General features: G+C 49.9%; 1 protein-coding gene across 1 annotated transcript in view; it reads right to left on the reverse strand.

Annotated features, from left to right (window-relative positions):
* Positions 1 to 27,208, reverse strand: part of LOC147013535 (uncharacterized) — a 145,118-nt gene that overhangs the window by 104,242 nt on the left and 13,668 nt on the right. Inside the window, 3 exon segments of the mRNA XM_085855396.1 lie at positions 1,487 to 4,162; positions 4,165 to 9,708; positions 12,791 to 12,907. Of these exon segments, the coding sequence (XP_085711522.1) occupies positions 1,487 to 4,162; positions 4,165 to 9,708; positions 12,791 to 12,907 (8,337 nt within the window).

Raw genomic sequence — 27,208 nt, forward strand, 5'->3', positions numbered from 1 at the left:
GTATGATGGGGTATGATGGCTTGACTCACAGGCGTCTTCATTCTATCGTGGTCCTCAATCCACATGGCCAGCATACGTTCCATCTTTTACATGTACGAGTTCCTTTGCTCCGCAATTAACTTGGATGTTAATGGCGTAGCGCGTTTAGCACTTTCACGAATTGGTTCCGCAGTTTTATAAATTGTAAGTACGGTAGTTGGAGGCAAACCGAAGTGCCGACTAACATCGACGGCACGGTCACCACTCGCCATTCTGCGTATAACATCCAATTTCACCTCCAGATTTACAGTTTTACACACTTTCTTAGCCACAGGCTAACTCTTATCACCACTAGCATGCTTAGAACACATGATGAAGATTTTGGAAGTACAGTATGTCCAAAAAGCGCAAAAACAGAATAAAGTACAGTACACTTAACACCGAAGTTACGTCATTCAAGTCACGTGCTTTGGCTTTTCCGTCGCCAATTTTCCTGAGCCGCCCAGTCAATTTAATTTGAATTTGATTGAATTGCCAGTGGACGAAAAATTTGCATGCTTTACGTGGACAATAATAAAGAATGGTAATGCAGTATGAACAATGGCCAGGGAGGCGTATTGTTCAACTGCGGTGCCGTCTGTCTAATCGGTCTAAATTTACATTCCGTACTGGAATATTACGTACAGGACGACAGGTACAGGTACAACCCAACAAGGGCATGGGACACAGAATGCAGAAATGTTCTTCCATCAATGAAGCTTGCCCTTGCCGGCACGCACACAGGTATGGCACAGCCACGCACGGTTTGTCGTTGACACATCGTCATTGAAGTGTGACGGAGGTTAAATAAAATGTCATTGTCATTATACAAAGATTTTACAATATCCGATAATTTTGAACTTCCAACATGATATTTCCACTTTTCAGATCTGGCAACACTACGAAGGCTTCCGGCCCGCACACAGCAGCACGATTTGCCATGTCGTCATTGAAGTGTGATATCGCACTCGCTGTACAAAACCTCCGTCGCACTTCAATGCAGACACGTCTTAAAGTGGCAAACCATGTGTGGCTGTGAGCGTGTCTGCGAGCTTCATAACTTCAACGATCTCAACGTATCGGCGCAAGACTGGGCAGTTCAGGAAAATTGGCGACGGAAAAAGCCAAAGCACGTGGTTTGAATGATGTAACTTCGATGTAAAGAGACGCAACTCAAAGCCTGGGCACATACTGATGGACGACGCAACTTTGAATCAACGTAAATGGGGGCAACGGAAATCGAGGTATACCTGTATTAAGCTAATGTGCCACCTATGTTACAAGCAAAACCTCAAAAACGACCGTTATCCCCAAGAACAAGTTGTTAGCTCAAAGGTGTATCCCTGTATTTGAGGATTACTTTAGCATTTCATCATAATAGCTAAAGTACAAAATCAATCTAAACAGCTATAAAAAAAAATGTATGACCTTTTGAGAAAAGTGCAAGAGTATTTGATGAAACACTTACCAATTGAAAGGTTCTGACGAGTTGGTGTCGACACGTCTTGTTCAATTGATATCTGTTGATTCTCAGCCTCCAAAGTTCTACTTTCTGCAACGGAGCCAGGGCTAACTAGAAACTGAGGGTTTGCCATGCTATGTGCAACAGTTCCTCCTTGCTCCAACAGCACTGCACTGGGTTGCAAACCAGTGAAGTTCACACTTTGAGGAAGTTGATGAGAAACAAGGCCAGAATTGTTCTGAACTGTTGTCTGTTCTATACCCCGAGTGCTCTGTTGTATTCCAAAGGCCATGTTACCTGGCACTGTCATGCGAATACTATGGTTTAGCTGGTGTCCCATATTTTGAATGGCCACCTGTGCCAAGTCATGTGACGTCATTACCAGACTGCCCTGCAATGAAAGGCGTGTGGTAGCTTGAAGGCCTTGAGATGGATTGGGCTTAAGAAGTGAATGTACGGAGGAGGTTAGCTGTGTGCCAGCGACTATCATACCAGAATGCACAGAAGATTGATGTGAGGTGACTGTCTGTGCAGGGGCTTTCTGAAAAGCTGAAACCTGCACTGGGGTTTGCTGCAAGTTTGAGGCCTGTGCTGTGGCTTGGTGTAAAGTCGGAGCTTGCACCGTGGATTGCAGTAACACTGATGCCTGCGTGAGAGGTTGCTGTAAGGCAGACACCTGCACTGGAACTTGTGATAAGGCAGACATCTGCACTGGGGTTTGCTGCAAAGCAGACACCTGTAATGAGGAATGCTGCAAGGCAGACACCTGCACTGGGGCGTTCTGCAAGGTAGACACCTGCGGCGGGGCTTGCTGCAAGGTAGACACCTGCGGCGGGGCTTGCTGCAAGGTAGACACCTGCGGCGGGGCTTGCTGCAAGGTAGACACCTGCGGTGGGGCTTGCTGCAAGGTAGACACCTGCGGCGGGGCTTGCTGCAAGGTAGACACCTGCGGCGGGGCTTGCTGCAAGGTAGACAGCTGCGCTGAGGCTTGCTGCAAGGCAGACACCTGCACTGGGGCTTGCTGCAAGGCAGACATCTGTGCCGAGGGTTGCTGCAAGGCAGACGTCTGCACCGGAGCTTCTTGTAAGGCAGACACCTGCACTGGGGCTTCCTGCAAAGCAGACACCTGCACCGGGGCTTGCTGCAAGGCAGATGCCTGCACTGGGGCTTGCTGCAAGGCAGACGCCTGCACTGGGGCTTGCTGCAAGGCAGACGCCTGCACTGGGGCTTGCTGAAAGGCAGACACTTGCACTGGGGCTTGCGGCAAGGTTGATATCTGTGCTGAGGGTTGCTGCAAGGCAGACACCTGCACTGGGGCTTGCTGCAAGGCAGACACCTGCACTGGGGCTTGCTGAAAGGCAGACACCTGCACTGGGGCTTGCTGAAAGGCAGACACTTGCACTGGGGCTTGCGGCAAGGTTGATATCTGTGCTGAGGGTTGCTGCAAACTCAACTGCATGGAGCCTTGCTGTGACATCAACTCCTGTGTCGAGCCTTGCTGTGACATCAATACTGATGTAGCACCTTGCTGAGTGGTAAGAATCTGCCCAAATTTTTGCTGAAAATTAACCATCTGTAGAGGAGTTTGCCCAACATTAACCGCTTGAAATGAAGTTTGATGGACACTGGCCGAGTGTGTTGGAGTATGCTGACTGCTAACCGTTTGAATGGGGATAAGCTGGGAATTATGGAAATGTGTGGAAGCTTGCTGAACACCAAGCCTTTGTACATGAGCTTGTTGAGTATCAACTCCTTGTGCATGGTCTTGCTGGACAATGGTAGTTTGAGTTGAGACTTGGATGGTGGTAATTGCTGAGGTTGGAACTTGAAGGATGGGAGTTTCCAGTGTGGGGACTTCAAGTGATACACTATTCTGTGGCGGAGATTGCTGGATGTCATTCACTTGTGCAGGTGGTTGCTGGCCGGAATTCGCCTGTGCCGGGAATTGCTGGGCGGCATTCACCTGTGCTGGGGAATGCTGGGCTGCATTTGCTTGCAACAAGGATTGCTGGGCACAATTTGCCTGTGCTGTAGAATGCTGGGAGGCATTCGCTTGAGCAGGGGGTTGCTGGGTAGCTTTTTCCTGCACTTGGGATTGCTGTGCAGCATTCTCCTGCATGGGAGATTGCTGGGCGGTATTCTCCTGTGAAGGAGATTGCTGGGAGGCATTTGCCTGCACTGACGATTGCTGTATTGGGGCATTAGCCTGTGCCAAGGATTGCTGGATGGCATTTGCCCGGATGGCATTTGCCTGCAGTGAGGACTGCTGGGTGGCATTCACCCGTGTTGGGAATTGCTGGGTGGCATTTGCCTGCAAGGTAGATTGATGGACAGCATTAGCTTGTGCTGTGGTTTGCTTCGTCACATTCATCTGTGCTGGGTATTGATGGGCAGCATTTGCCTGTACTGGGGATTGCTGGGTAGTATTTGCCTGCACAGGGAATTGCTGGACGGCATTCGCCTGGGTCAGCGATTGCTGGACGGCATTCGCCTGGGTCAGCGATTGCTGGGCGGCATTCGCCTGGGCCAGCGATTGCTGGGCGGCATTCGCCTGGGCCAGCGATTGCTGGGCGGCATTCGCCTGGGCCAGCGATTGCTGGGCGGCATTCGCCTGGGCCAGCGATTGCTGGGCGGCATTCGCCTGGGCCAGCGATTGCTGGGCGGCATTCGCCTGGGCCAGCGGTGCTGGGCGGCATTCGCCTGGGCCAGCGATTGCTGGGCGGCATTCGCCTGGGCCAGCGATTGCTGGGCGGCATTCGCCTGGGCCAGCGATTGCTGGGCGGCATTCGCCTGGGCCAGCGATTGCTGGGCGGCATTCGCCTGGGCCAGCGATTGCTGGGCGGCATTCGCCTGGGCCAGCGATTGCTGGGCGGCATTCGCCTGGGCCAGCGATTGCTGGGCGGCATTCGCCTGGGCCAGCGATTGCTGGGCGGCATTCGCCTGGGCCAGCGATTGCTGGGCGGCATTCGCCTGGGCCAGCGATTGCTGGGCGGCATTCGCCTGGGCCAGCGATTGCTGGGCGGCATTCGCCTGGGCCAGCGATTGCTGGGCGGCATTCGCCTGGGCCAGCGATTGCTGGGCGGCATTCGCCTGGGCCAGCGACTGCTGGGCGGCATTCGCCTGGGCCAGCGATTGCTGGGCGGCATTCGCCTGGGCCAGCGATTGCTGGGCGGCATTCGCCTGGGCCAGCGATTGCTGGGCGGCATTTGCCTGGTTCAGCGATTGCTGGGTGGCATTCGCTTGGGCCAATGATTGCTGGGCTGCATTCGCCTGGGCCAGTGATTGCTGGGCGGCATTCGCCTGGGCCAGTGATTGCTGGGCGGCATTTGCCTGGTTCAGTGATTGCCGGGCGGCATTCGCCTGGGCCAGTGATTGCTGGGTGGCATTTGCCTGGGCCAGTGATTGCTGGGTGGCATTCGCCTGGGCCAGTGATTGCTGGGTGGCATTTGCCTGGCCCAATGATTGCTGGTTGGCATTCCCCTGGGCCAGTGATTGCTGGTTGGCAATCACTTGGGCCAGCGATTGCTGAGCGACATTCGCCTGAGCCAGCGATTGTTGGGTGGCATTTGAATGGGCCAGAGATTGCGGTGCAGCATTAGCCTGAGCTGGAGAGTGCTGGGTGGCATTTGCCTGGGCTGGAAATTGCCGGGTGGCATTCGCTCGAGCTGGGGATTGCTGGGCAGCATTCGCCAGTACAGGTGATTGATGAGCAGCATTTGCCTGTGGCGGGGATTGGAAGGCACCATTCACCTGCATGGGGCATTGCTGGCCGGCATTTGCCTTCACAGAGGATTCATAGTCGGAATTAACCTGCATTGGGAATTGTTGAGCAACATTTGCCTTTGCGGAGAATTGCTGGGTGGCGTTGGCCTGCGCAGGTAATTGCTGGGCAGCATTTGCCTGCATGGGGGATTGCTGTGCAACATTATCCGGTGAGGGGGATTGCTGAATGGCATTTGCCTGCACGGTGGATTGTCGGGTAACATTCACCTGCACAGTGGATTGTTGGATGATATTCATCTGCAGAGGGGATTGTTGGGCAATATTCACCTGTACTGATAATTGCGTCGCAGCATTCCCCAACAAAGGGGATCGTCGAGTAGCATTTACCTGCATAGGGGATTGTCGGGAGGCATTCACATTCACAGGGTGTTGCTGGACGGTGTTTGCTTGTATTGAGGATTGCTGTGTCATATTCACCTGTACCAAATGAGTGGCAGTATTCTCTTGAGGTTGGAATTTCTGGGTGTCATTCTCCTGAGAAGGATATTGCTGGGCACCATTTACCTGCACTGGCATTTGCTGGCCAGCAGATAGCTGTCCTCGTAATGGCTGGCTGGCAGTTGGCAGCAGTAGTACATTCTGTGGGGTACTTGGCTGTATTTGAGCTTGCTGCATAGTAGGCAACTGCATTGAAGGTTGTTGGTTGCTGTTGACCTGCAACGGAGCTTGCAGTGTGTTACTGGCATTTGCAGGAGCTTGTAATGAGGAAACGATTTGTGCGGGAGCTCGCAGTGAGGCAACAATATGTGTGGGAGCTGGCAGTGAGGAATTGACCTGCACAGGAACTTGAAGTGCAGTTGTATTTGCCAGTGTAGGAAATTGATGCTCCTCAGTAGCCTGAGCAAAAGAATGCTGAGCTGCAGTCTCCAGTAGAAAGGAAGGCTGGGTGGTCATTGTTTGTGAAGAGGAATACTGGGCAACAATTGTTTGGGAGGTAGCTTGCTGGGCAGAATTTGACTGTGTAGAAAAATTTTGGGTGGCAATCATCTGTGGGGAAGAATGATTCATGCAAACTGTCTCTGAAGAAGAATACTGGGCATTATTCACCTGTGTAGAGGTTTGCGGGGTGGCATGTACCTGTGCAAGTGCTTTCTGGGTGACAATCGATTCTGCAGGAGCATGCTGTGTGACAATCGTTGGTAAAGGGATTTGTTGGGCTGTTAGTTGTGTGAAGGGTTGCAAGGTGTCGTTTGCCTGTACTGAGGGTTGCATGGTGGTATTCACTTGTGTTGTGAATTGCACAGAAGCATTCTCCTGCATTGGGGGTGGCAGGGCAGCATTCACCTGTATGGAGGGTTGCAAACTGGAATTCTCATGCGGCGGGTGTTGCTCAGTGGTATTATTTACCTGCATGGGGGGTGGCTGAGTGACATTCGCTTGTGTGAGGGGTGGCTGGACAGCATTTGCCTCTGCAGGGAGTGGGTGCATGGTATTCCCCTGTGTGGAGGGTAACTGGGTTGCATTCACCTGCTTCGGGGATAACTGGGCAGCATCTGCCTGTGCATGAGTTGTATGAGTGGCAAACACCTGCGCAGATGGTTGCTGTGAGGAATTTGCCTGCACAGTGGCTTGCTGAGCAGCATATATATGTGCAAGGGCTTGCTGGGTGGCAAGTGCTTGGATGGAGGGTGGCTGAGCTGAAACTGCCTGTTTGAGAACTTTCTGTGCTACACCTGCCTGCACTGGAGCTTGCTGTAAAGCTACGACCTGTAAATTAGACTGTTGTGCTGCCAAAGTATGAATGTGATCATGATGTCTGCCAACAGTCTGAATTGGAGATAGCTGTGAATCCACCGATAGCATTGGAGATTGCTGTGCAGTCAAATTCTGCATGGGAGAATTCTGTGAGGCCAGAGTTTGCCTGGGAGATTGCTGTGTGGCGAGAGCCTGCATGGAAGATTGCTGTGCAACCACAGTCTGTATGGGCAATTGCTGTGTGGCTAAAGTCTTCATGGGAATTTTATGTGTGGCTACAGTTTGCATTGGAGATTGATTTGCCGTCACCTTATGCATGGGAGATTGTTGTACAGCTACAGTCTGCATGGTAGGTTGCTGTGCGGTCACAGTCCTAATGAGATCATGTTGTCTGGCAACAGTCTGAATGGGAGATAGCTGGGCAGCCACAGAGTGTGTGGGAAATTTCTGTGCAGCAACAGTATGCACAGAGGATTGCTGTGTAGCCACAGTATGCATCGGATATTGCTGAACTGCCACCGTGTGCACTGGAGATTGCCGTGCAACGCGCTGAATAGGAGAATGCTGTGCAGAAACGCGCTGAATAGGAGACTGCTGTGCAGCAATTCGCTGAATGTGAGTATGCTGTGCAGCAACGCGCAGAATAGCAGACTGCTGTGAAGCAATGCGCTGAACAGGAGACTGCTGAGCAGCTGTAGCTTGAACGGGAGACTGTTGTGCGGCAACGGGTTGAATTTGACACTGCTGTGCAGCAACGGGCTGAATCGGAGACTGCTGTGTGGAAACAGGTTGAATGGGAGTCTGTTGAGCAGCAATGGGCTGAATTGGAGACTGATGTGCAGCAACGGGCTGAATGGGAGACTGATGTGCAGCAACGGACTGAATGGGACACTGTTGTGAAGCAACGGGCTGAATGGGACACTGTTGTGAAGCAACGGGCTGAACTGGAGACTGCTGTGCAGTAACAGGCTGAATTGGAGACTGCTGTGCAGTAACAAGCTGAATTGGAGACTGCTGTGCATTAACGAGCTGGTTGGGAGACTGCTGTGCAGGAACTAGCTGAATAGGAGACTGTTGTGCCGAAACAGACTGAATGGGAGACTGCTGTGCAGACACTGGGTGAATGGGAGATTGATGTGCAGAAACGGAGTGAATGGGAGACTGGTGCGCAGTAGCTGCCTGTATAGGAGATTGTTGTGTAGCAACGGTCTGCATGGGAGATTGTAGTGCAGAAAAATTCTGCATGGCAGATGCTTGTGACTGCATGGAATATTGCTGTGCATTAACTGCCTGCATCGTAGCTTGCTGGACATTAGCTCCTTGCATGGGGTGTTGTACATGAAAACCTTGCATTGGAGTTTGCTGCATGCGAAGTGCCTGGAATGTAGGTTGCTGTGGATTAATTGCCTGCATGAGGCATTGTTTATTAATGTTTTGTGTTGAGGATTGCTGTGTATTTAACCCCTGCACTGGGGTTTGTTGTGGATTGATAGTCTGCATGGAGGCTTGTTGTGCATTCACCATTCTTGTCGAAGCTTGCTGTGCTTTGATCACCTGCATAAAGGTCTGTTGTGCAGTAACTGCCTGCATGAGTCGTTGTTGTGTGTTTGTTGCCTGGATGGAAGCTTGCTGTGCATTAATCACCTGCAAGGGAGTTTGTTGAGCATTAACTGTCTGCATTGGAGCTTGCCTGACATTAACCATCTGTGTGGGAGCTTGCCGTGTATTAGCCATATGCATTGAGGCTTGTTGAGCATTAACTGCCTGCATAAGAGCTTGTTGAGCATTAACAGCCTGCATAGGAACTTGCTGAGTGTTAACACTATGAATGGGAATTTGCTGAGTGTTACTCACATGCATGTTGTTATGCATGAAAGTAAGTGGTGTGCTAACAGATGGTATTGTGGAGTGCATACGGACTTGTAAAGCACCGTGTAAAGAAGCTTGCTGCATATTAACAGTGGGAGAGGCAGGTTTTGTCGAAAATTGTTGCAAACTAATGGCTTGTAACGAATTGTGCGATGGTCCTGGAGCTGTGTCTGAGACGGTGTTGTATGCGACTGTTTGCTGAAGACTCTGTAAACTTGGCTGCGCTCTTTCAGCTGCAGTGGAGGTATGCATAGATCCTGGCTTCAAGCTCGGTTCCTGCAGTGCTGCATGTGATGATGCAAGGGGGCTTTGCACCGCTGCAGATGCGTGACTCTCCCTATCTTGTGAAAGCTTCAGCTCATTTGTTCGAGGAGACAATTCACCCAGCTCAGCTGTTGGGACCATAAACCGATTCCGCAAAGCCGGAACTTCCATATGAGTCGTATTAGCTGGGGAGCGATGGAGAAGTGAGAAATCTGTCATACTTCCCAAGGGGGTTGAGATGGGACCAAGCTCAGGGGTATTTGGAATTCGCACAGGAGTGATACCCAGCTGTCTAGAAACTGTGGATGAAGAGCCACTGTGCCCAAAATTTGCTTGAGAACTTGCATATGGGTAAGGTGGTGGAGGGTGGGGAGGTGCGGAGCTTTGTGGAAGAATAGGCCGAGCCTGAGAATTCAGGTTAATGGGAAAGGGGGAGAATGGAGAGGGAGGGTAAGGTCTATAAGGCTGTGAAGGAAAGCGGTTCCATGTGTTTTGGGGTGGAGCAGAGGGTGGTCGCTGTAGTTGGCTACCAACAGAGACCAACATTCCTGAATGAGGTGTTTCCATGTGGCCTCGAGGAGAAGAGTTCGGTGGAGCATCAAGCTGGTCCGTCACACCTGAAACGTCACAAAGAGTACAAGTGATTATAACAGAGGATATGAGGAGTGAGATGGTGGAGCAAATCAGCAGGCTATAATTGCACAAACTATACAAATTAAAATAATGTTGACCCTCACCTCCAATTGTGAAATTAGTCAACCTTCTCAATATTTCCCCCCCCCCCCATCACCTTCCACCTCTGCGGTTTAGCACACCAGCCTCCTCTACCACAAATTATTTGTTAATTTTGAATACAACAAACCCTCAAATATCACGTGCAACCTATTGTGTTCTGATTTTGTGATCGTGGGTTTTAATTTCGGCCAATCGCGGTTTTTGACCTGAGATGAGTCATCATTTGCATCCTATGCATGTACGATTATCTCCCACTACGAGCCTTTAGTTTCTCGTGCACAGTTTTTAATGGCACCCAAACGTCAAGCAATGGACAAAGTTAGTTGTGCAAAAAGGCAGAGGAAGGTGATGACATTGAGTGAAAAGATCGAGTTGTTAGATCGGTTGGCTCGACGTGAAAGTGAGGCATCTGTGGACCGCCATACCAGATCAATGAATCCACTGTGCGGTATTATCCGTGCAAATGAGTCAAATATCCGTTCAAGTGTTTCCGCCAGCGCTCCGCACAGTGCAAAAGTATCATCCAGTCCCGTGATCTTCGTATTGAAAGGATGGAAAAAGCGCTTAATGTTTGGATGGAGGACCAAGGACAGAAAAAGGTGCTTTTGAGTGGACCCGTGATATGGAAGAAATCATTGTGGATTTAGTTTCCATGAGGCAGCCGAAGGCTCCAGTTCAACTACGGCTACCCACAAATTTAACGCCAGCAAGAGCTGGTTGGAGAAATTCAAAAGCGGATTTGGCTTCCATCATGTAAAATTAGTCAGCGAAGCAGCATTGGTAGACCATGATGCTGCGAAAAACTACCCACCACAGCTCACGGAATGAATTATTCTGGAAGAGGATGCCATCTCGTACCTTCCTGTCCAAGCAGGGAAGATCTGTTCCAGAGTTCAAGGTAAGGTGGTTCAAGATCGTCCTACCATTTTCCTATGTGGCAACGCAGCAAGCAACTTCGTCATAAAGCTTATGCTGCTCTTCCGATTGCTTAATTCCACTCCGCACTCCTTCCTCTCCCCTCCCCTTATCCCCCTTCCCGTTCCCCACTCCAACAGCATCATCATCGTCATCCCAAGCTAAATCTTGTATTTTCTATTTATGGTAGAGTACAGTATGAGTACTTAATATTCTTACCCTCACCCAACTCGCTGTTTTGTAAAAATTACCTCGCTTTTTTGGAATAAATGTTAAAGATAAAAGTCTTGTGTTTTTGTTTATTACCTCCGCCACCAAAGGTGAAAGTCTTTCACGTCTGTCTATCTGTTTGTTACCTACAAAATCGAAGATTTTTCAAGTATATTGGTTCGTCGATTTTGTAATTCTATCTGTTTGTCTGTTTATTGTCGACGGGTCACAATTTTAAACTGATTTTCACAAAACTTCACCACATGGTAGAGCTTGTCATAGGGAGGCCTATTGTTTTTGAGGTCAAAAGGTCAACAACTAAAGTGGTATTTCTAAAATCCTCAATTTTCATCCCATAGACTTGAAATTTGAAGAAGAGTTGCATATTTGGTCATTGAATTCAACCACCAATTATTTTTGAGGTCAAATTTGTTTTTTGGATTTTGCAAGTATCGTGCTCTGCACGACGTCTTCTTCATGTTTGTTTGTCTGTTTATTTGTGAGCAGGATATCTGAAAAAGTTGTGGACAGATCCGGATGAAATTTGGTGGACAGGTTGGGTGTTTGACAAGGCAGAACTGATTCGATTTTGGTGAAGATCCGGATCCGGCAACGAGAATTTTTAAAGTGCTTCTTCACCACTGAGAAATAAGGCCCAAAACTACATTGAGCATGATATCTATAAAAGTTGTGGACGTCCTGTATACAACCCAAAACCTTGAGTAGCTTTCACCCTTGTTTTGGGCGAAATTCAATAAACAAATTTTAAAAACAATGTTGCATTATGGATATTTCAAGGAGACGTGCATAAACATTTGTCGTGTGACGAGTAGAAGAAAATTGGGCTCGGTAATTTGGAAAACACGTTAATACAGCAAACGGTTTGGAAATCCGGTGTCAACAAATATATTTTGCTTTGAAACTCACAAAGAGAAACAACACACCTGATTGATATAAAATAGCCAATTGCTTTAGAAACAGCCTCGAGGACAAAGGAAAATGCGATCGCTCGTACTGTTCCCGACTTCCTGGGCAAGTATATCTTGACATCATACATTCCAGACATATATCATACAATCAGTTAAATATGTTTTTTTTTCACATTTCAAAGGTGGGCTGACAATATTCTGGCCTCCCGAGCAAAAGGGAGTACTGCACGATGATGCCGAAATCCAGCCATATTTGGGATTCTTTTCAGATTAACCCACTTGAGCAAATTTTGGATACGTGCTTGCAGTGCAACAAAGATGTGCCTCGAGGAGGATCCACCATCAAAAACTTCACGACTACGAACTTAATCCAGCATCCGATCTGGAACAAGGGGTGGCTGTCGAGTCTGGGTTTGTTTCCAGTTCATAGTCGTTCCGGCAGTTCTGGCATAGTTTCCACCACGTGTGCACAATGACGTCATTATTTAACTTTGTAATCTGCATCCTCGGTAGCAGTAGCGATGCACCGTAGTCGTAGCCAGTTGAAAACATGAAAAAAAATCACGGCGATAAGTGGATGCCAAAAAATAAAATAAAATAAAATAAAATAAAATAAAATAATCAGCGTTGGTAGCATAATCGGCCGATTTATGCACTTATTTATTTTTAATCGTTAATCGATTATCGCCAAATTTTCTAATCAGCCCAGCACCAATATATATATATATATATATATATATATATATATATATATATATATATATATATATATATATATATATATATATATATATATATATATATATATATCCCTCACACCAGAAGCATTTGTATTCTTGAGTGCAAACATTTCTTGGGAAAAAAGCATCAGTTATATTAATCCCAAATACTCCCCATTTCTCTTGCATACCTGGATGTGAATGCAGATTGTGCAAACCAGGCATGCTAGTTGCCATTGACGATCCAGCTTCACCCCTATCCTCCTCCACCTGTCCCGGCACACTATTCAGGCTGATTGCTGCATCGCCTGTGTAACAAGCACAGGCACATGCACGCACAAGACAGACACAAAAACACTTATAACATCCATGAAAAACGTGAGCCTCCAATCACCCACACAAACTTAAATGAAGAGCTATGCTAAATATGCTCGTCCACAATTATTTTCTTTACTGCAATACCATATTCCATCAGAGTATTGGACATGGCATACAAAGAATGGAAAATTCAAGGAGAAGATGAAGCAGAAGAGTATAAGGTTATGAAGTATGAGGCAAAGAGAGAAGTGGGCAAGGCAAGATGGGAAGTAGTGCAAGAATGGTATGATCAATTAGAAACACCAGAGTGAGAAAAATATTTGTAGAATATCAAGAGTGAGGTAGAAGCAAAAGCAGGACTTAGGGGGAGTGTGTGCAGTAAAAGATGATGCTGGTCAGATAGTACATGGAGAAGAGGAAGTCAAGAGAAGAGAGGAAATCAAGAGAGGGCATAGCAGAGGCACAGAAAACTGAGGGACCTGTGAGGGAGGTTGAAGAAGAGGAGGTCCAAAAAGCACTTGTCAAAATGAAAAGTAGGAAAGCCTGTGGACCATCTGAAGTTGTGATCGAAATAGTGAAACCGTTAGAACTTGGGGGTGTAAAGTGGATGTTAAGAGTTGATTATGAAAGCGTCGAGTAAGGAGAAGATACCAAATGATTGGAGGAAGAGCATAACAAAACTAATTTTCAAACAGAAAGGGGACATCTTAGACTGTGGAAGTTACAGAAGGATCAAATTGATGGAGCATGCTCTGAAGGGACTAGAGAGACATAAGGCCACACGAAAGACCTAAAGCTAAGAGAGATTGTGAAGATAGATGAGATACGGCACCGATTCATGCAAGGAAAGAAACACAGTGGATGGGATTTTCATCTTGAGACGGATTCAGGAAAAGATGCTGGAAGGAAATAAGAAGCTGCACTGGGCAATCGTAGATCTCAAGAAGGCATTTAAGAGGATCCCAAGAGAAGTGGTGTATTGGTGTTTGAGGAAGAAGAGCATGCCAGAGAAGTTTGTTGATATAAAGCAAGCCAGAGAACCATGATATAAATGTGTACTGGAGCCAGCATTGATTACTGCATCACCTGTGAGCAGAAGCGATGGAAAGGACAATGAATGGGGACTCAATATTTTAGCATGGAGGTTGGTCCCCACCAGGGTTCTGCACTAAGTCCCAGGTTCCTTTTGGTGACGGCGATGGACATGCTGAGTAACGACATCAGCAAAAGAGAACTGTGGGAGCTCCTGTTTGCAGATGACTTAGTCGTAACAGCAGTCAAAGGAAGAGCCGCAGAGATGGGTGTTGGAATTGCAAGAAAGCATCACGAGGTAGAGAGCGAGGATAAACGCGAGAAAGATAGAGGTTATGGTGGGTAGTAGGACTGCAGGAGAGGTCGAGATTGTAGATAGAGGTGAAGAGCTGAAAGAAGTCGACAAATTAAAATACCTTGGCTCAGTAACAAAGGAAGAGGGAGGATGTGAAGCAGAAGGCCGGGACAGAGTGAAGACAGCATGGATAAGGTGGAAGGAGGTTAATGGTGTCGTTTGTGATCGAAGGATATTGAGAAAATTGAAGGTAAGAATGTACAAGAAAACAATCAGGCCAGTTATAATGTATGGTACAGAAACATGGGCATGAAGAAAACGGGAAGAGGGGTTGCTGGAGAGGACGGAGATGAGAATATTTCGGTGGATTCGCTGAGTATCACTAAGAGAGCCGTTGAGGAATGACGAGATAAACAAGAGAGCCAGAGTTGCATGTATTACAGAAAGGATAAGAGAGGCTAGTTTGTGGTGGTTTGGGCACATGATGAGGAACCGTATGGAAAGTATGGAACGATCAAGAAAGTATGGAACGAGCCAATTAGAGAGAAGTAATCAAGAGGAAGATGGCTTTAAGTGGAGGGACGTAGTGGGAAGAGATTTGAAGAACAAGGGATGAAGAGGAAAATACAGAAGACAGAGGAGAATCGAGGAGGTGGACCTGAGTAGCCGATCCAATAACTGTTAGGACCAAGGCTGAAGAAAGAAGATGATTGGGTGACTCCCTCACCAACCTGCCCCCTCCCACCTCCCCCCCACCCCCGGATAGATACTGCTCCCACTCTGACTAATAAAATAAAATAAAACGTTCATTTCTATCAGTGGTCACTCCAGTTAATTCTCTCAATATACAATTCCAAGAGGCAAAGAACAGGACCAACAATGCTTGAAAGAAAAGATTGTATTCTTAAAAAAAAAACGTTTTTAGTACTGTATTGTATCGTATCATTGTATCATTAAGGAATTTCTGTTGAAAAGACCATGATACTGAGCTTGGGTGGAGCCGATACAAATGGTTAGTAATAAACAATAGAAATTTAAGTATTAAAGTGATTCAAATGTAAATAAGAACAGAGTTCAATTTGTTCGACCACTTTATTAGCGTGGAACGACAATAATCAAACAAGTATTGAACAGGTTGAAACGCCCACAACATCCCTGGCTCCGGCTCAGGCTGCGCATGCGCACTGGCACAGGGGACCGTCGATATGTAGAAGTACCGTAAAGTACAATGTTCTCTATCTCCCTCCGAGTCTTTATTATGTTAATAGATAAAGGCTGAGAAAATATTAAGTTTAATGAATGAACAAAAGTTTATATCGCCCATCGTGTAACTATTCCATGGAGTAGTCCTTGTGCCAGGAATGGCATGCTGGTCGCTCAGGTCGATCGGCGTTGACCTATTGCTGGTGCTGGTGGTGTCACATCGGGCCCCAGTGGGGATGGGGCTCTCGGGGTTTCAGGGGCCGATGGTGGCATCTGAAGGATCGCGCGCCTCGGTGTGCCTCGTCCTGGTGCTGCTGGCGTGTCTGAAACGGGTGTTGTCTTGCGCCGGGGTGTGCATACTGACGTCAGTGCCGGCGTGGGCCCCGTTGGCGTCGCAGATGTCACGGGTTCGCTGTCGAGGTCAGGCAGTTGCGGTTTTACAACGGATGCAGGTACAGTGATGCGGGTTGCTAGATCATCATAGATAGACCGGGGTGGCAGCTGGTCATTGCGAACTGGGCTAAACTTGCGCAGGAATTTTCTGTTCCGAAGTGTGACTTTGCCCGAGCCGTCGATCTTGATCACGTATTGGTCGTGTTGGCATACCTCCACGATACTGCCTGTCTTGTCCCATTTTTTTGGGTGGAATCCTGTCTGGTTCTGTACACGGACTAGGTCCCCTACAGCAAGTGGCGGAAGGCGTTTGGTGTGTTCTGCCCAGGTGTCGGCTGTGCAGATATGACGTTTGCGGAGGGCCTCCTCCCTCGCTTTCAGGGTCTCATGCCAAGTGTCGTGCGGTCTGTACTTCCCGGGGATAATTGGGATGAAATCGCGTATCGGGCGGCCGAAGACACACATTGCCGGGGAGATCGTGTCAGGGTCAGGCGTGTTACGATATTGTAGTATCGCTCTCTGCACAGCGTCAGTGTCAAGTTCTCCCTGCGGGCTGGTGTTGTCCGTGATAAGTCGTTTCATTGTCTTAACTCCAATCTCCGCGCGACAGTTGCTGTGAGGGAAGGCCACCGATGACAAGCGGTGGTGTACGCCCCATCTGTGCAGGAATGACCTGGTCTCGGTGGAGGTGAACTCCGGTCCCCCATCCGACGCGAGCTCTTCTGGTGTCCCGTACGTCACGAAGGCGCGACGTAAGTGGTTTATGAGTCCGGCGGCGCCACCCGTCGACTTTGAGATGATCGGCCAGTTCGAGTATCTGTCCACCGTCACAAGGTAGTGTGCACCCCTGTGTACAAAGAAGTCCGAGCACACTGCCTGAAAGGGGTAAACGACCGGGATAGGTGGAGTTGGTGGCGCTCCAGGCTGTGATGGTGCCATCCGGTGGCAGTGTTCGCAGTTTTTCCGAGTGGCGCTGATGTCGGCCGACATGCCTGGCCAGAATACAGAGGATTCTGCGTGGGCGGTCATCATTGATACGCCCTGGTGGGCAGCGTGTAGGGCGCTCAGCACATCGCCGCGGAGTGAGGGTGGTATGACTACTCGGTCCTTGTATAGCATCACTCCATCTGTCGATGTAATGTTGTCACGGTACTGGTGATAGTCGCGAATTGTCTCTGGCATCTCGATTTTTGAGTCGTGGATGCCATTCATTGTCATTCCCTCCAATATGTGCATATCGCCATCGCTGCTGGTGGCTTCCCTGACGTGATCCCATGTTACTGATCGTAATGATTCGAGACCCGCGGTGCACCATGCCAGGTTGTCCTCCTCGATGTCGTCGTCATACTCCGGCTCAGTTTGGCGTAGGAGGGACAGGACGTCGGTGTGCATGCTTGGTTGGAGGTGGGTCGCTATGGTGGCATTGTCATCTGGAAGGTTCATGAGTGGAGGTCGCGTGGTGCCGACCGGCCTGCGCGACATGGCATCTGCCGCCTTGTTCTTCATGCCCGGGATATGTATGATGCGGAAGCGATAACGCAGGGTCTTCTCCTTGAGGTTCCTGAGGCGGGGGTTGGGTATGTCGTCAAGTGCTCTGTCCGAAAGGAGTTTCAGCAGTGGTTTGTGGTCTACCGCAACAATCAGGTTCTCGCAGCCCAGTACGAAGTAGCGCGCCTTGTCCAAGGCGTCCGCGACTGCGAGAGCCTCGCCCTCTATGGGCGCGTATCTGGATTCTGCCTCGTGTGTAAATCTGCTGCCGACCAGGGTTATTTTCCATCCATCAGTGCAGCAGAATGGTCTAACTGGCACGCATCGGCAGTGCTTTTGAAGCAACCAGAATCCGATTCCCTCCTTCGACCAGTCCGTGGCGATGCATGTTGGCTTAGTTTTGTCAAATATGCGGACACCGTGTTCGATTTCTTGTACGATCACGTCTTTCGATTCGCGGAATATGTCCTCTAACTCCATGTACCACTGGAAGCGTTCTCCACTTTTCAGGAGCTTCCGGAATGGCTGCATTCGTTCGGCCATACTAAAGGCGTATGCCACCTGGTTGACAAGCCCGAACCACGATCTGACGTCGGTGATGTTACGCGGTTGTGGGAAATCGTGGATTGCTTCCAGGTAGCGGCTGCACGGTCGCACGTCGGTCATGGTGATGGTGAAGCCCGCGAAGTCCACCGTGGGTGCGCTGAAGACAAACTTCTCCGGGTTGAGGATGATTCCATTCCGGCCGCATATATCCAGCCATTGGACTGCCTGGAAGTAGCTCCCCTCAATCGTGTCTGACCATAGTAGCGTGTCATCTACGCACTTGGTCTTGTTACCAATGTCCGCGACGATCTCATCGTATCGTCGTGAGTAACCGTCCCCCGATGCCATATACCCTTATGGGGCAGATAGGTACCGGTAGCGCCCCCATGGAGTGATGAAGGTCGTCTTGTGGCGGTCGTCCTCGTGTAGGCGGACGCTATGGTAACCGTTCCATGCGTCGAATACTGGCTTGCGCTTCCCGTTAGGTACCCGTCTCGCCTGGTGGAACGGGGTTGGGTGTGGTGGGTCTCGCGGAACGCATGCTTGTTCAAGGCCTGAAAGTCGACGGTGCGTCGCGGCTTGCCATTCTTTTTCGCGCAAATTACCATGCGGTGACACCATGTCACCGGCGTGCCGACGGGTACTTCCTCCAACACGCCAAGCCGAACGTCCTGGTCGAGGCCTGCTTTTACCTCATCTTGCCAATGTATGGCCACAGAGATGGGAGTGTGATGGGCAACCGGTGTCGCGTTCTCACTGAGCATAAGACGTAGTGGCGGGCCGGTCATTCTCGGTAGTGGCTGGTGTGGGCACGTGTTGAATGTGCTCTGAGCATACATCCTGAGTAAATGTGACTGTAGTGCCTCTCTGTTGGCGTCGGTCGCTGGCATGGGGAGTGCGGTCGGCGGCTCCGCGCGTCGCAGGCAGTTGCACAATTCCGAGGTCATCAGATTCACCTCTCCGAGTGTCGGGAATCTGTCCGAGATCATTCCCAGGTCCATGCAGGCCGCGCGGGAGAGGAATATGCGGTCTGAAGAGTCCGTCACGTACGCGATTTGGCGCGTCTCCAATCTCCGAGCGTCGTCACTGTTACCGGCGAATCTGACTACCACGGCTCCGAGGATACGAATTCCTTTGTTGTTTGCGGCCTTCATGGTCATGGATACAGGTATGAGGTCCTCAGTACTCAGGCCCATTTGTTGGACGACTTTAATGCCGATCAGGCAGCTCTGGCACCCCGTGTCTGCCATAGCGGGTAGGGTTACCGCGCGGGTGTGTTTCAAGAGGTTAAAACCCAGCGCTTTGTAATCCTCGCGCTTGTTGGTGAGAGTGAGGTTGATGTATGGCTGCGGGTCGGATATGCGTTTCATCCACTTATCGCACATATCATCGTACAGGTGGTGAGCGAGGGGAAGCGCGCGCATTTCGTCCTCTGTGCTGGCCATGGTGACCGTGCATAGCTCGACGAAGGCTGCCGTCTGCTCGTCGTACATCCCGTTGGTCTCCTTAGATGGGGGTCTTGCCGATCGGCCGCCCAGGCACGCCTTGTCGAGGTGATTCTGGCGGTCACACTTCCGGCACTTTTTACCGTATCCGGGGCACTCGGCGCGTCTGGCGCGCCATTGAGGCGTTTTGCCATGGCCCACCTCGCCGCAGTAGATGCATACTCCTTCGGGCTTGGCCTTCCGTTTTTCCGGCCTGGCTCCTACTCTGGCGCGGACGTCCTGTTGCTTTCCCCGCCGATACGAACTACTGATTGCGTCCGTGCTCTGAGTGTCAAGCAGGCGCGATGCCGAGCGTTTTCCAGGCTCTTTGGCCTCGATATACTCTATCATGTCCTTTAATGGCATATCCTGGTTCTTCTCGCCGAGTAGGTCAAGTTGTATTGCTTGGTCAGCGATGCCACGGGCAACCACGTTGCGCAATATCTCTTCCGTGAAGTCGTTGACCTGATCGCACTTCATTTCATACTTGCACGTGTCCGCCTGCCCCTTGATGCGGGCGTAGAACGACCGGACGGGCTCCTCGTGTCCCTGCCGCATGTTAGACAGGGCCACTCGAGCTACCATCGTGTTCTCCGTCCGGACGGCGAGCGCCTTCATGGCGGCGAGGACGTCTTCTTCATCGCTGCCCACGAGGTTCCTACCCGCCGCGCGAGTGAGGTCCTTTCTCAGCTCCTCCTCACAGCACTCCAGTAGCTGCACGACTATGTCGGGTCCGACAAGCTTAGTATCTGTTTTGTATTCGCCCCAGCGGGTTATGAAGTTCGACCAGGCCTCGCCCGTTCTGGCCAGTGCTATGGAGGGACGCTTGAGTTTCTCCATCCTGGCATTCGAGCTCGCCGCCCTGGGGGCGGCGGCGTGCACAGTGGCGTGTATACTCAACGTGGCCACCACCACTGCCGCCTCTGCGTGTGTAGCCATATAGTCACAACCCTCGATCGGGCACTCTGCTTCCACCGGCGCCATAGGAACAGTTATTCTGGAGTAAACATTCTATTTTCGGTGATGCACACGTGTGTACAGTGTCCTGGGGGCGAAGATTGGGTACAGTACCCGAGAAATCCAAACTCACTGTCGACGTTCTCGTGGTCCGTTTTCACCCAGTCGTGTCCTCCTCAGCACCGACGATCTTTACTCGACTGCATCAAGTTGTTTGATTATAAATAAGAACAGAGTTCAATTTGTTCGACCACTTTATTAGCGTGGAACGACAATAATCAAACAAGTATTGAACAGGTTGAAACACCCACAACATCCCTGGCTCCGGCTCAGGCTGCGCATGTGCACTGGCACATGAGACCGTCGATATGTAGAAGTACCGTAAAGTACAATGTTCTCTAAAATGCGGTCTTATACAGGGTGTGCACAAATTACCGTTAAAATTCAAACCGAGCTGTTAAATTGTGGAGGCCATGCTGATCACGTGACCAGAAGTGTGTCAAAATGGAAGACTTCGTAAATTTTTATGAAAATCGGATAAATTCTTTCGAAAAAAATATTATTCTCCAGACACACCAGTCAGAATGCTACCAAATTTGGGTCAGAACATTAAGCTCAGGCCCAGAGAAGCTAAGGTCCAGTGGTCCGTTTTTTTTCCATATTGTGCAGGGAAACACCATCAATATGATCTGGTCCCAAAAAATATTTTGTTCAGAAAAACAATGAAACTCGTCATAATGACTATGAAACCACTACGTTCCTTGCAAGATCTGAAAGGTTCTGAGTGCGACACGGAAGTAGAAAAATACAACCATGGTGATTGTCCAGTTTCATATTGCTCCAGGGAACAGGACAGCATGTACTAGTAATTCTTGGTAAGAACTTTGCATGTACTGTAGTTTTAATTACCCAATGTGATAAGAATAATGGGTCGAATATATATTGTGGTTGAGGAAATTCGCAAACCACCATTCAGGTCCCGTAGGTGAGATATCTCTGTAAGTATATGTGTAGTTAGCCCAAATCCGTTGTTTAGAGGGAATAATTGTGATTCATTCGGGCTGCGACCCTTCAAGATAGCCGTTTTCTGTTCTATCTTTATTTTGAACCAACCACGTCTCAACCGCCATCACACAACAACCACCAACCGCAACGCCGCTTAACAACAACAACGCCAACAGCCACGACCTTTACCGTCACAACTCGCTCTCGCAATCATCGCATCACCGCCATTCCAAGCGTCACCGTGGCCAGGGACCACCACAATAAACCCTCCACCACCTTCACCTCTCCTCCTTCTGCCGCCATTCCCGCACCGCTTGTGGGCATCGATCCTGGACTCGTACAGGGCGCGCGCCGAGCAGCGGGTGCAAAAAGCGGCCTTTCCGGGGAAGTCGGATCAGGAATGATTCACGCCCACTTCTGTTCCGTCCTATCAGCGAGCGCGGGGCGATATGGCCCCGCCTCCAGGCGCGTCGGAGTAGAATCGATATATGCAAATTCGAGGATCAGGAATGATTCACGCCCACTTTTCCTCCGTCCAATGGGCGAGTGTGGCTCCGCCCCTGAGCCGATCCTGATCCGAAAATCTGCATATGGTTTCTCCTGCTGACTATAAAGCGCCAGCGCGGGGCGAATTGAGTGAGAGGGAGGTTTTTCTGTTTCGGGCTCGGGCGAGTCGTGGTGGTCGTGGTGGTGGTGGTGGTGGCGGCAAAGTGTGGCAGCAGCAGTCAAGACGGGTCTGGAGGAGAGGCGGTCTGTCGGGGAGCTGCAGAGAGGAGAAGCCGGGAACGCGGTCGAGGGCGCAGTGGAGTCGCTCGTCGCGGGACCCAAGCAAGCCAGCTATCCTCTTTCCCCAGAGCATCAACAACCCCCCCCCTGTTCCCCCCCACGCTGAGATAGTGCGAAAAGGGGGGCCCCGTCCCCACCCCATTCCAGGCAGTGCCAGCGAGGCCCGCGGAGGAGCGTGGAGTCGGGGCACCGCCGCCATTTTGCGGCTCATCACAAGACCATTTTGCGGCTCTACGCGGTCTCGCGCCCACAGCCCACGTCTGCCCCCTTGTCGTAGAGGGTGGCCCTTTTTCTTTTGCTTTGGAGTATATGTGTTGTCGGCGCCGTCTGTAAAGTAAAACTGTGTAAGTGTTGCCGTGTGCTCGCGTAGTCGGTAGTAGATCTGCATTGTGTTTCTTCTTTTACATTTGCTTTTGGTGCATAATTGTTGTGTTCCTTTTGTTACATTTGCTTTTGGTGCATAATTGTTGTAATTGTATATGTGTGCTTTCCGTTTGCAGCGGAATAAATGTGAATTATGTTGACCTGTTTTTCCCGTTTCACTTCCTCTTTTCTTTAATTGAATCTCCATCTTACTTCACGTAAAGGGTTGGTCGTGGGCTAAATACGCCCAATAATTAATCGGAACCGTCGAGGTTGACGATAACACCGCTCGGTTATCCCGATAGTACGGAACGGGTCGCTTAAAGTGGCCCGTGTCCGAAGTCGACCTGCGGCGAGGTGCGATCGCCCGGTCTACCCTCCGTGTGGGTACTTAGGTAGGTCGAATTTGGCGAACAACCCTATCCCATGCGGGGGGCCGATTGGCACGATCGTGGTGAGGCCGAAAGGCCCACCCGTGACTAGTTCCCGGCGTTAGTCCGAGAGGGTCACGACGGAATTGTCCGTCCGGTGGGCGACGTGCCGCGATTCGAGTTACGTGGCCGCTCGCACGCCGGCGGGCGCGAATCCGCAACAATATATATATATATATATATATATATATATATATATATATATATATATATATATATATATATATATATATATATATATATATATATATATATATATATATATATGTATATATATATATATATACATATATATATATATATATATATATTGTTACAGCTGTGGAAATTCACAATACACCATAAAGGACCTAAGATCAGTTATGACGATAAGTATGTGTAGTTAGATTTCCCCACCGTTGTTTAAAGGGAATTTCCGTGTTCACAGGGCTGCGATCCTTTGAGTTAGCCGTTTTTCTTTTCTCTATCATTATTTTGGACCAATCATACCCCAACAACCAAATCACCAACAACTACACCGAAACACCACAACCTTTTCCTCTTTACCTCCACAACTCCATTCCGCAAACATCGCTTCACCGCCATTCTCAAACGATGCCCGCCAACAACCAAACTCCTACCACCTCCACCTTTCTACCACACGTCGTGCCATGGGCTGTGAATGCATTCTTTTCACCTCAAAAAGTGGATCAGGAATGCTTCACGCCCCCTTTTCATCCGCCCAATGACTGAGCATCGGGTGGTATAGCCCGCCTCCAAACCTGCTGTGATCCACAAATTTGCATAGACGCCCCTCCCCCCGGGCTATATAGGCGCGAGCACGGCGCAGCTCGCGGCAGAGAACCAAGTGGGAGCAGTGGAGTGGCAGCAGCAATGCATCGGCAGGAAAGTCAAGTCTGGAAGGTCTGGAGGGTCTGGAGAGCGCGGAGAAGTGGGAGCAGAGAAGTGGCAGCAGCAGTGTCGGCGGGGCAGTCGAGTCTGCAGTGTCGGCGGGGCAGTCGAGTCTGCAGTGTCGGCGGGGCAGTCGAGTCGGGAGACGGAGCTCAAAGCCGACGGGAAAGGCAGACAGGGAGCGCCGGAGAGCGCTCGCCGACCACGCCAGGGTCACGAAGCCAGGCGCAGCTCTGCTGACTACGCGGCTTGCCCGCCATCGCGCCACGAGCGCGGGTAGGACCCTTCGGTCTCGTGGACATGGCCGCTCATCCAGGTTCCACGCGCATTAGGCCCACGGGCCCAGTCTGACTCCCTTGTCTATGAGGGGTTCTTTTCTTTCATTTTCTTTGAATGCATGTTGTGGGCCGTGTCTTGTAAAGTAGAAACTGTTTAAGTGCATGTAAATAAACATTGCTTTATTCGGTTGTAACTCTTGCTTGTAAATTGCATTCTTACTGTATGGCTGTGAATACGTGCTTCCCTTGTCTGAGTGCGTAATAAATGTGCTTGTCGAACTGTTCCCCATTGCATTGCGTCCTTTCCTTTGTTTGAAAGTTCCATCTTGCATCACGGAAGGAATTGGTAGAAGGGTGTAAGCACCCTGTAAATAATCACATCCGTCGGGGCCGGTGATAACACCGCTCGGTTATCACTGAAGCACGGAACGGACCGCTTAAGCGGTTCATGTCCTAGGCCGGCCAGCGGCGAGGTACGATCGCCCGGTTAACTACCCGCGCAGGTACTTCGGTAGGTCGAGTTTGGCGAACAACCCTATCCTGCGCGGGTGGCCGATTGGCACGATTGTGGTGGGGTCGAAAGACCCACCCGTGACTAGCTCCTTGCGGTAGTTCCAAGGAAGGTCACGACTGAATTGTCCGTTCCGGTGGGCGACGCGGTCGCGATTGGAGTTACGTGGCCGATCGCACGCCGAAATTCGTAACAATATATATATATATATATATATATATATATATATATATATATATATATATATATATATATATATATATATATATACATACATATCTTCTTCTTCTTTCGGCTGGTCCCGTTGGGGGTCGCCACAGCGGATCATCCGTATGATCCGCATAGTGATTTGGCACATGTTTTACGCCGGATGCCCTTCCTGACGCAACCCTGGTCACCTCTTACGGCACAGGGATACTATATATATATATATATATATATATATATATATATATATATATATATATATATATATATATATATATATATATATATATATTGTTGCGGATTCGCGCCCGCCGGCGTGCTGACGGCCACGTAACTCGAATCGCGGCACGTCGCCCACCGGACGGACAATCCAGTCGTGACCCTCTCGGACTAACGCCGGGAACCAGTCACGGGTGGACCTTTCGGTCTCACCGCGATCGAGCCAATCAGCCCCCGCGTGGGATAGGGTTGCTCGCCAAATTCGACCTACCTAAGTACCCACGCGGAGGGTAGACCGGGCGATCGCACCTCGCCGCAGGTCGACTTCGGACACGGGCCACTTAAGCGACCCGTTCCGTACTATCAGAATAACCGAGCGGTGTTATCGTCGACCTCGACGGTTCGATTAATTATCGGGCGTATTCAGCCCACTACCAACCTTTTACGTGAAGCAAGATGAGGATTCAATGGGAGAAATGACGAAGCGAAGCGGGAAACAGTTCAACACAAAAGCACATTTATTCGCGGCACACGGGAAGCACACATATACAATTCCACCAAATGCACACAGAAAAGACACAATGCAATTTACTCAACAAGCAAATGTAAAAGTGAAGACACAATGCAGAGCTAATACCGACTACCGAGCACACGGCAACACTTATAGAATTTTACTTCACAGACGGCGCCGACAACACATACCCAAAACCAAGGAAAGAATACCCTCAAGGATGAGGCGGGCCTGAGGCCGAGACCGGGTCGCGCCTACCCGTCTGGTGATGAGACGCGGAGCGGCGATGGCGCCCCAACCCCGCGGGCCTCGCGGGCAGTGTCTGGTAGGGGGTGGGAAAGGGGCCCCCTTGGTCGCACTATCTCAGCGCGGGGGGAAACAGGAGGGGGTTGCTGATGCTCGGGGTATAGAGGATCTTTATTATCCCTGGTGTGCGTCTCCACCTCGGCCAGGTCGCGCTGTCGGCCTCCCTCGGGTGCAGCTCCCTGCACGACGCGAGCACCCCCTCGTCTGGTGTCGCCGCCTTTCCACAGCTCGTCCCCTCCGTTCCGACTCCAACGCACACGACGAGCAGCTCCACCGCCCGTGAAGTCTTGACCCTCTGCTTCCGACTCTCCTACTCTCCGCCTCTGGACTCTCCGACTCTCCACTCCCCTGACTGACGAACACGGTCCTTTTATCCCCCCGTAGCTTCGCCTTTGACCCCTCCCTTTGACCTTTCACCTCGCTCCCCATTGGCCCGAGAAAAAGTGGGCGTGAAGGCTTTTTGATCCACAAATTTGCATATATCGATCGTCCTGGAGGCGGGGCCAAATCGCCCCTCGCTCACCGATTGGACGGCAAAAAGTGGGCGTGTGTCGTTTTTGATCCGTTTTTGAAGCACAAAATCCGTGATTTTGTACACGCTGTTCGACGCGCGCCCTGCACGAGTCCAACACCGGTACCCACAGCGGGGCAAGAACGGTGGCGATGCTACGGTTGCGAGGTGTGACGTGAAGGTCGTGGCGGTTGTGGTGAAGCGGTGGTTGTGGTTGTAATCATGGCGGTTGGTCCAAAATAAAGATAGTAAAAGAAAAACGGCTATCCTGAAGAGTCGCAGCACGCATAAATGACATGTATTCCCACTAGACAACGGGTTTGGACCTAACTACACATGTACTTACCGAGATACCTCACCTAAGGGGCCTGAATGGTGGTTTGCGAATTTGGTAACCACAACACTATATATATATATATATATATATATATATATATATATATATATATATATATATATATATATATATATATATATATATATATATATATATATATATATATAGTGTTACGGCTGTGGAAATTCGCATTACACCATAAAGGGCCCTCAGGTGAGATATCTTCATAGGTACATGTGTAGTTAGCCAAAACCCGTTGTATAGAGGGAATTTACGTGATTCATCCGGGCTGCGACGCTTTGAGTTAGCCATTTTTTCTTTCTCTATTGTTATTTTCGACCATTAAGCCACCAACAACGCAAACAGCCACTACCCTTATCTTCACAACTCCATCCCGCAAACACCGCTTCACCGCCGTTCCCAAACGACACCAAAACCATCAAACAACCACCGAAAACCCTCCACCACCTTCGCCTCTCTCCTTCACAACCAACAACCGCACCACCTGTGAACACTGAATGTCGGGCTGCCTCGGGC

The sequence above is a fragment of the Eptatretus burgeri genome, chromosome 14, assembly GCF_056783735.1.
Source record: "Eptatretus burgeri isolate ZD-2024b chromosome 14, Ebu_testis_v1, whole genome shotgun sequence".
In the NCBI taxonomy this organism is placed as follows: Eukaryota; Metazoa; Chordata; class Myxini; order Myxiniformes; family Myxinidae; genus Eptatretus; species Eptatretus burgeri.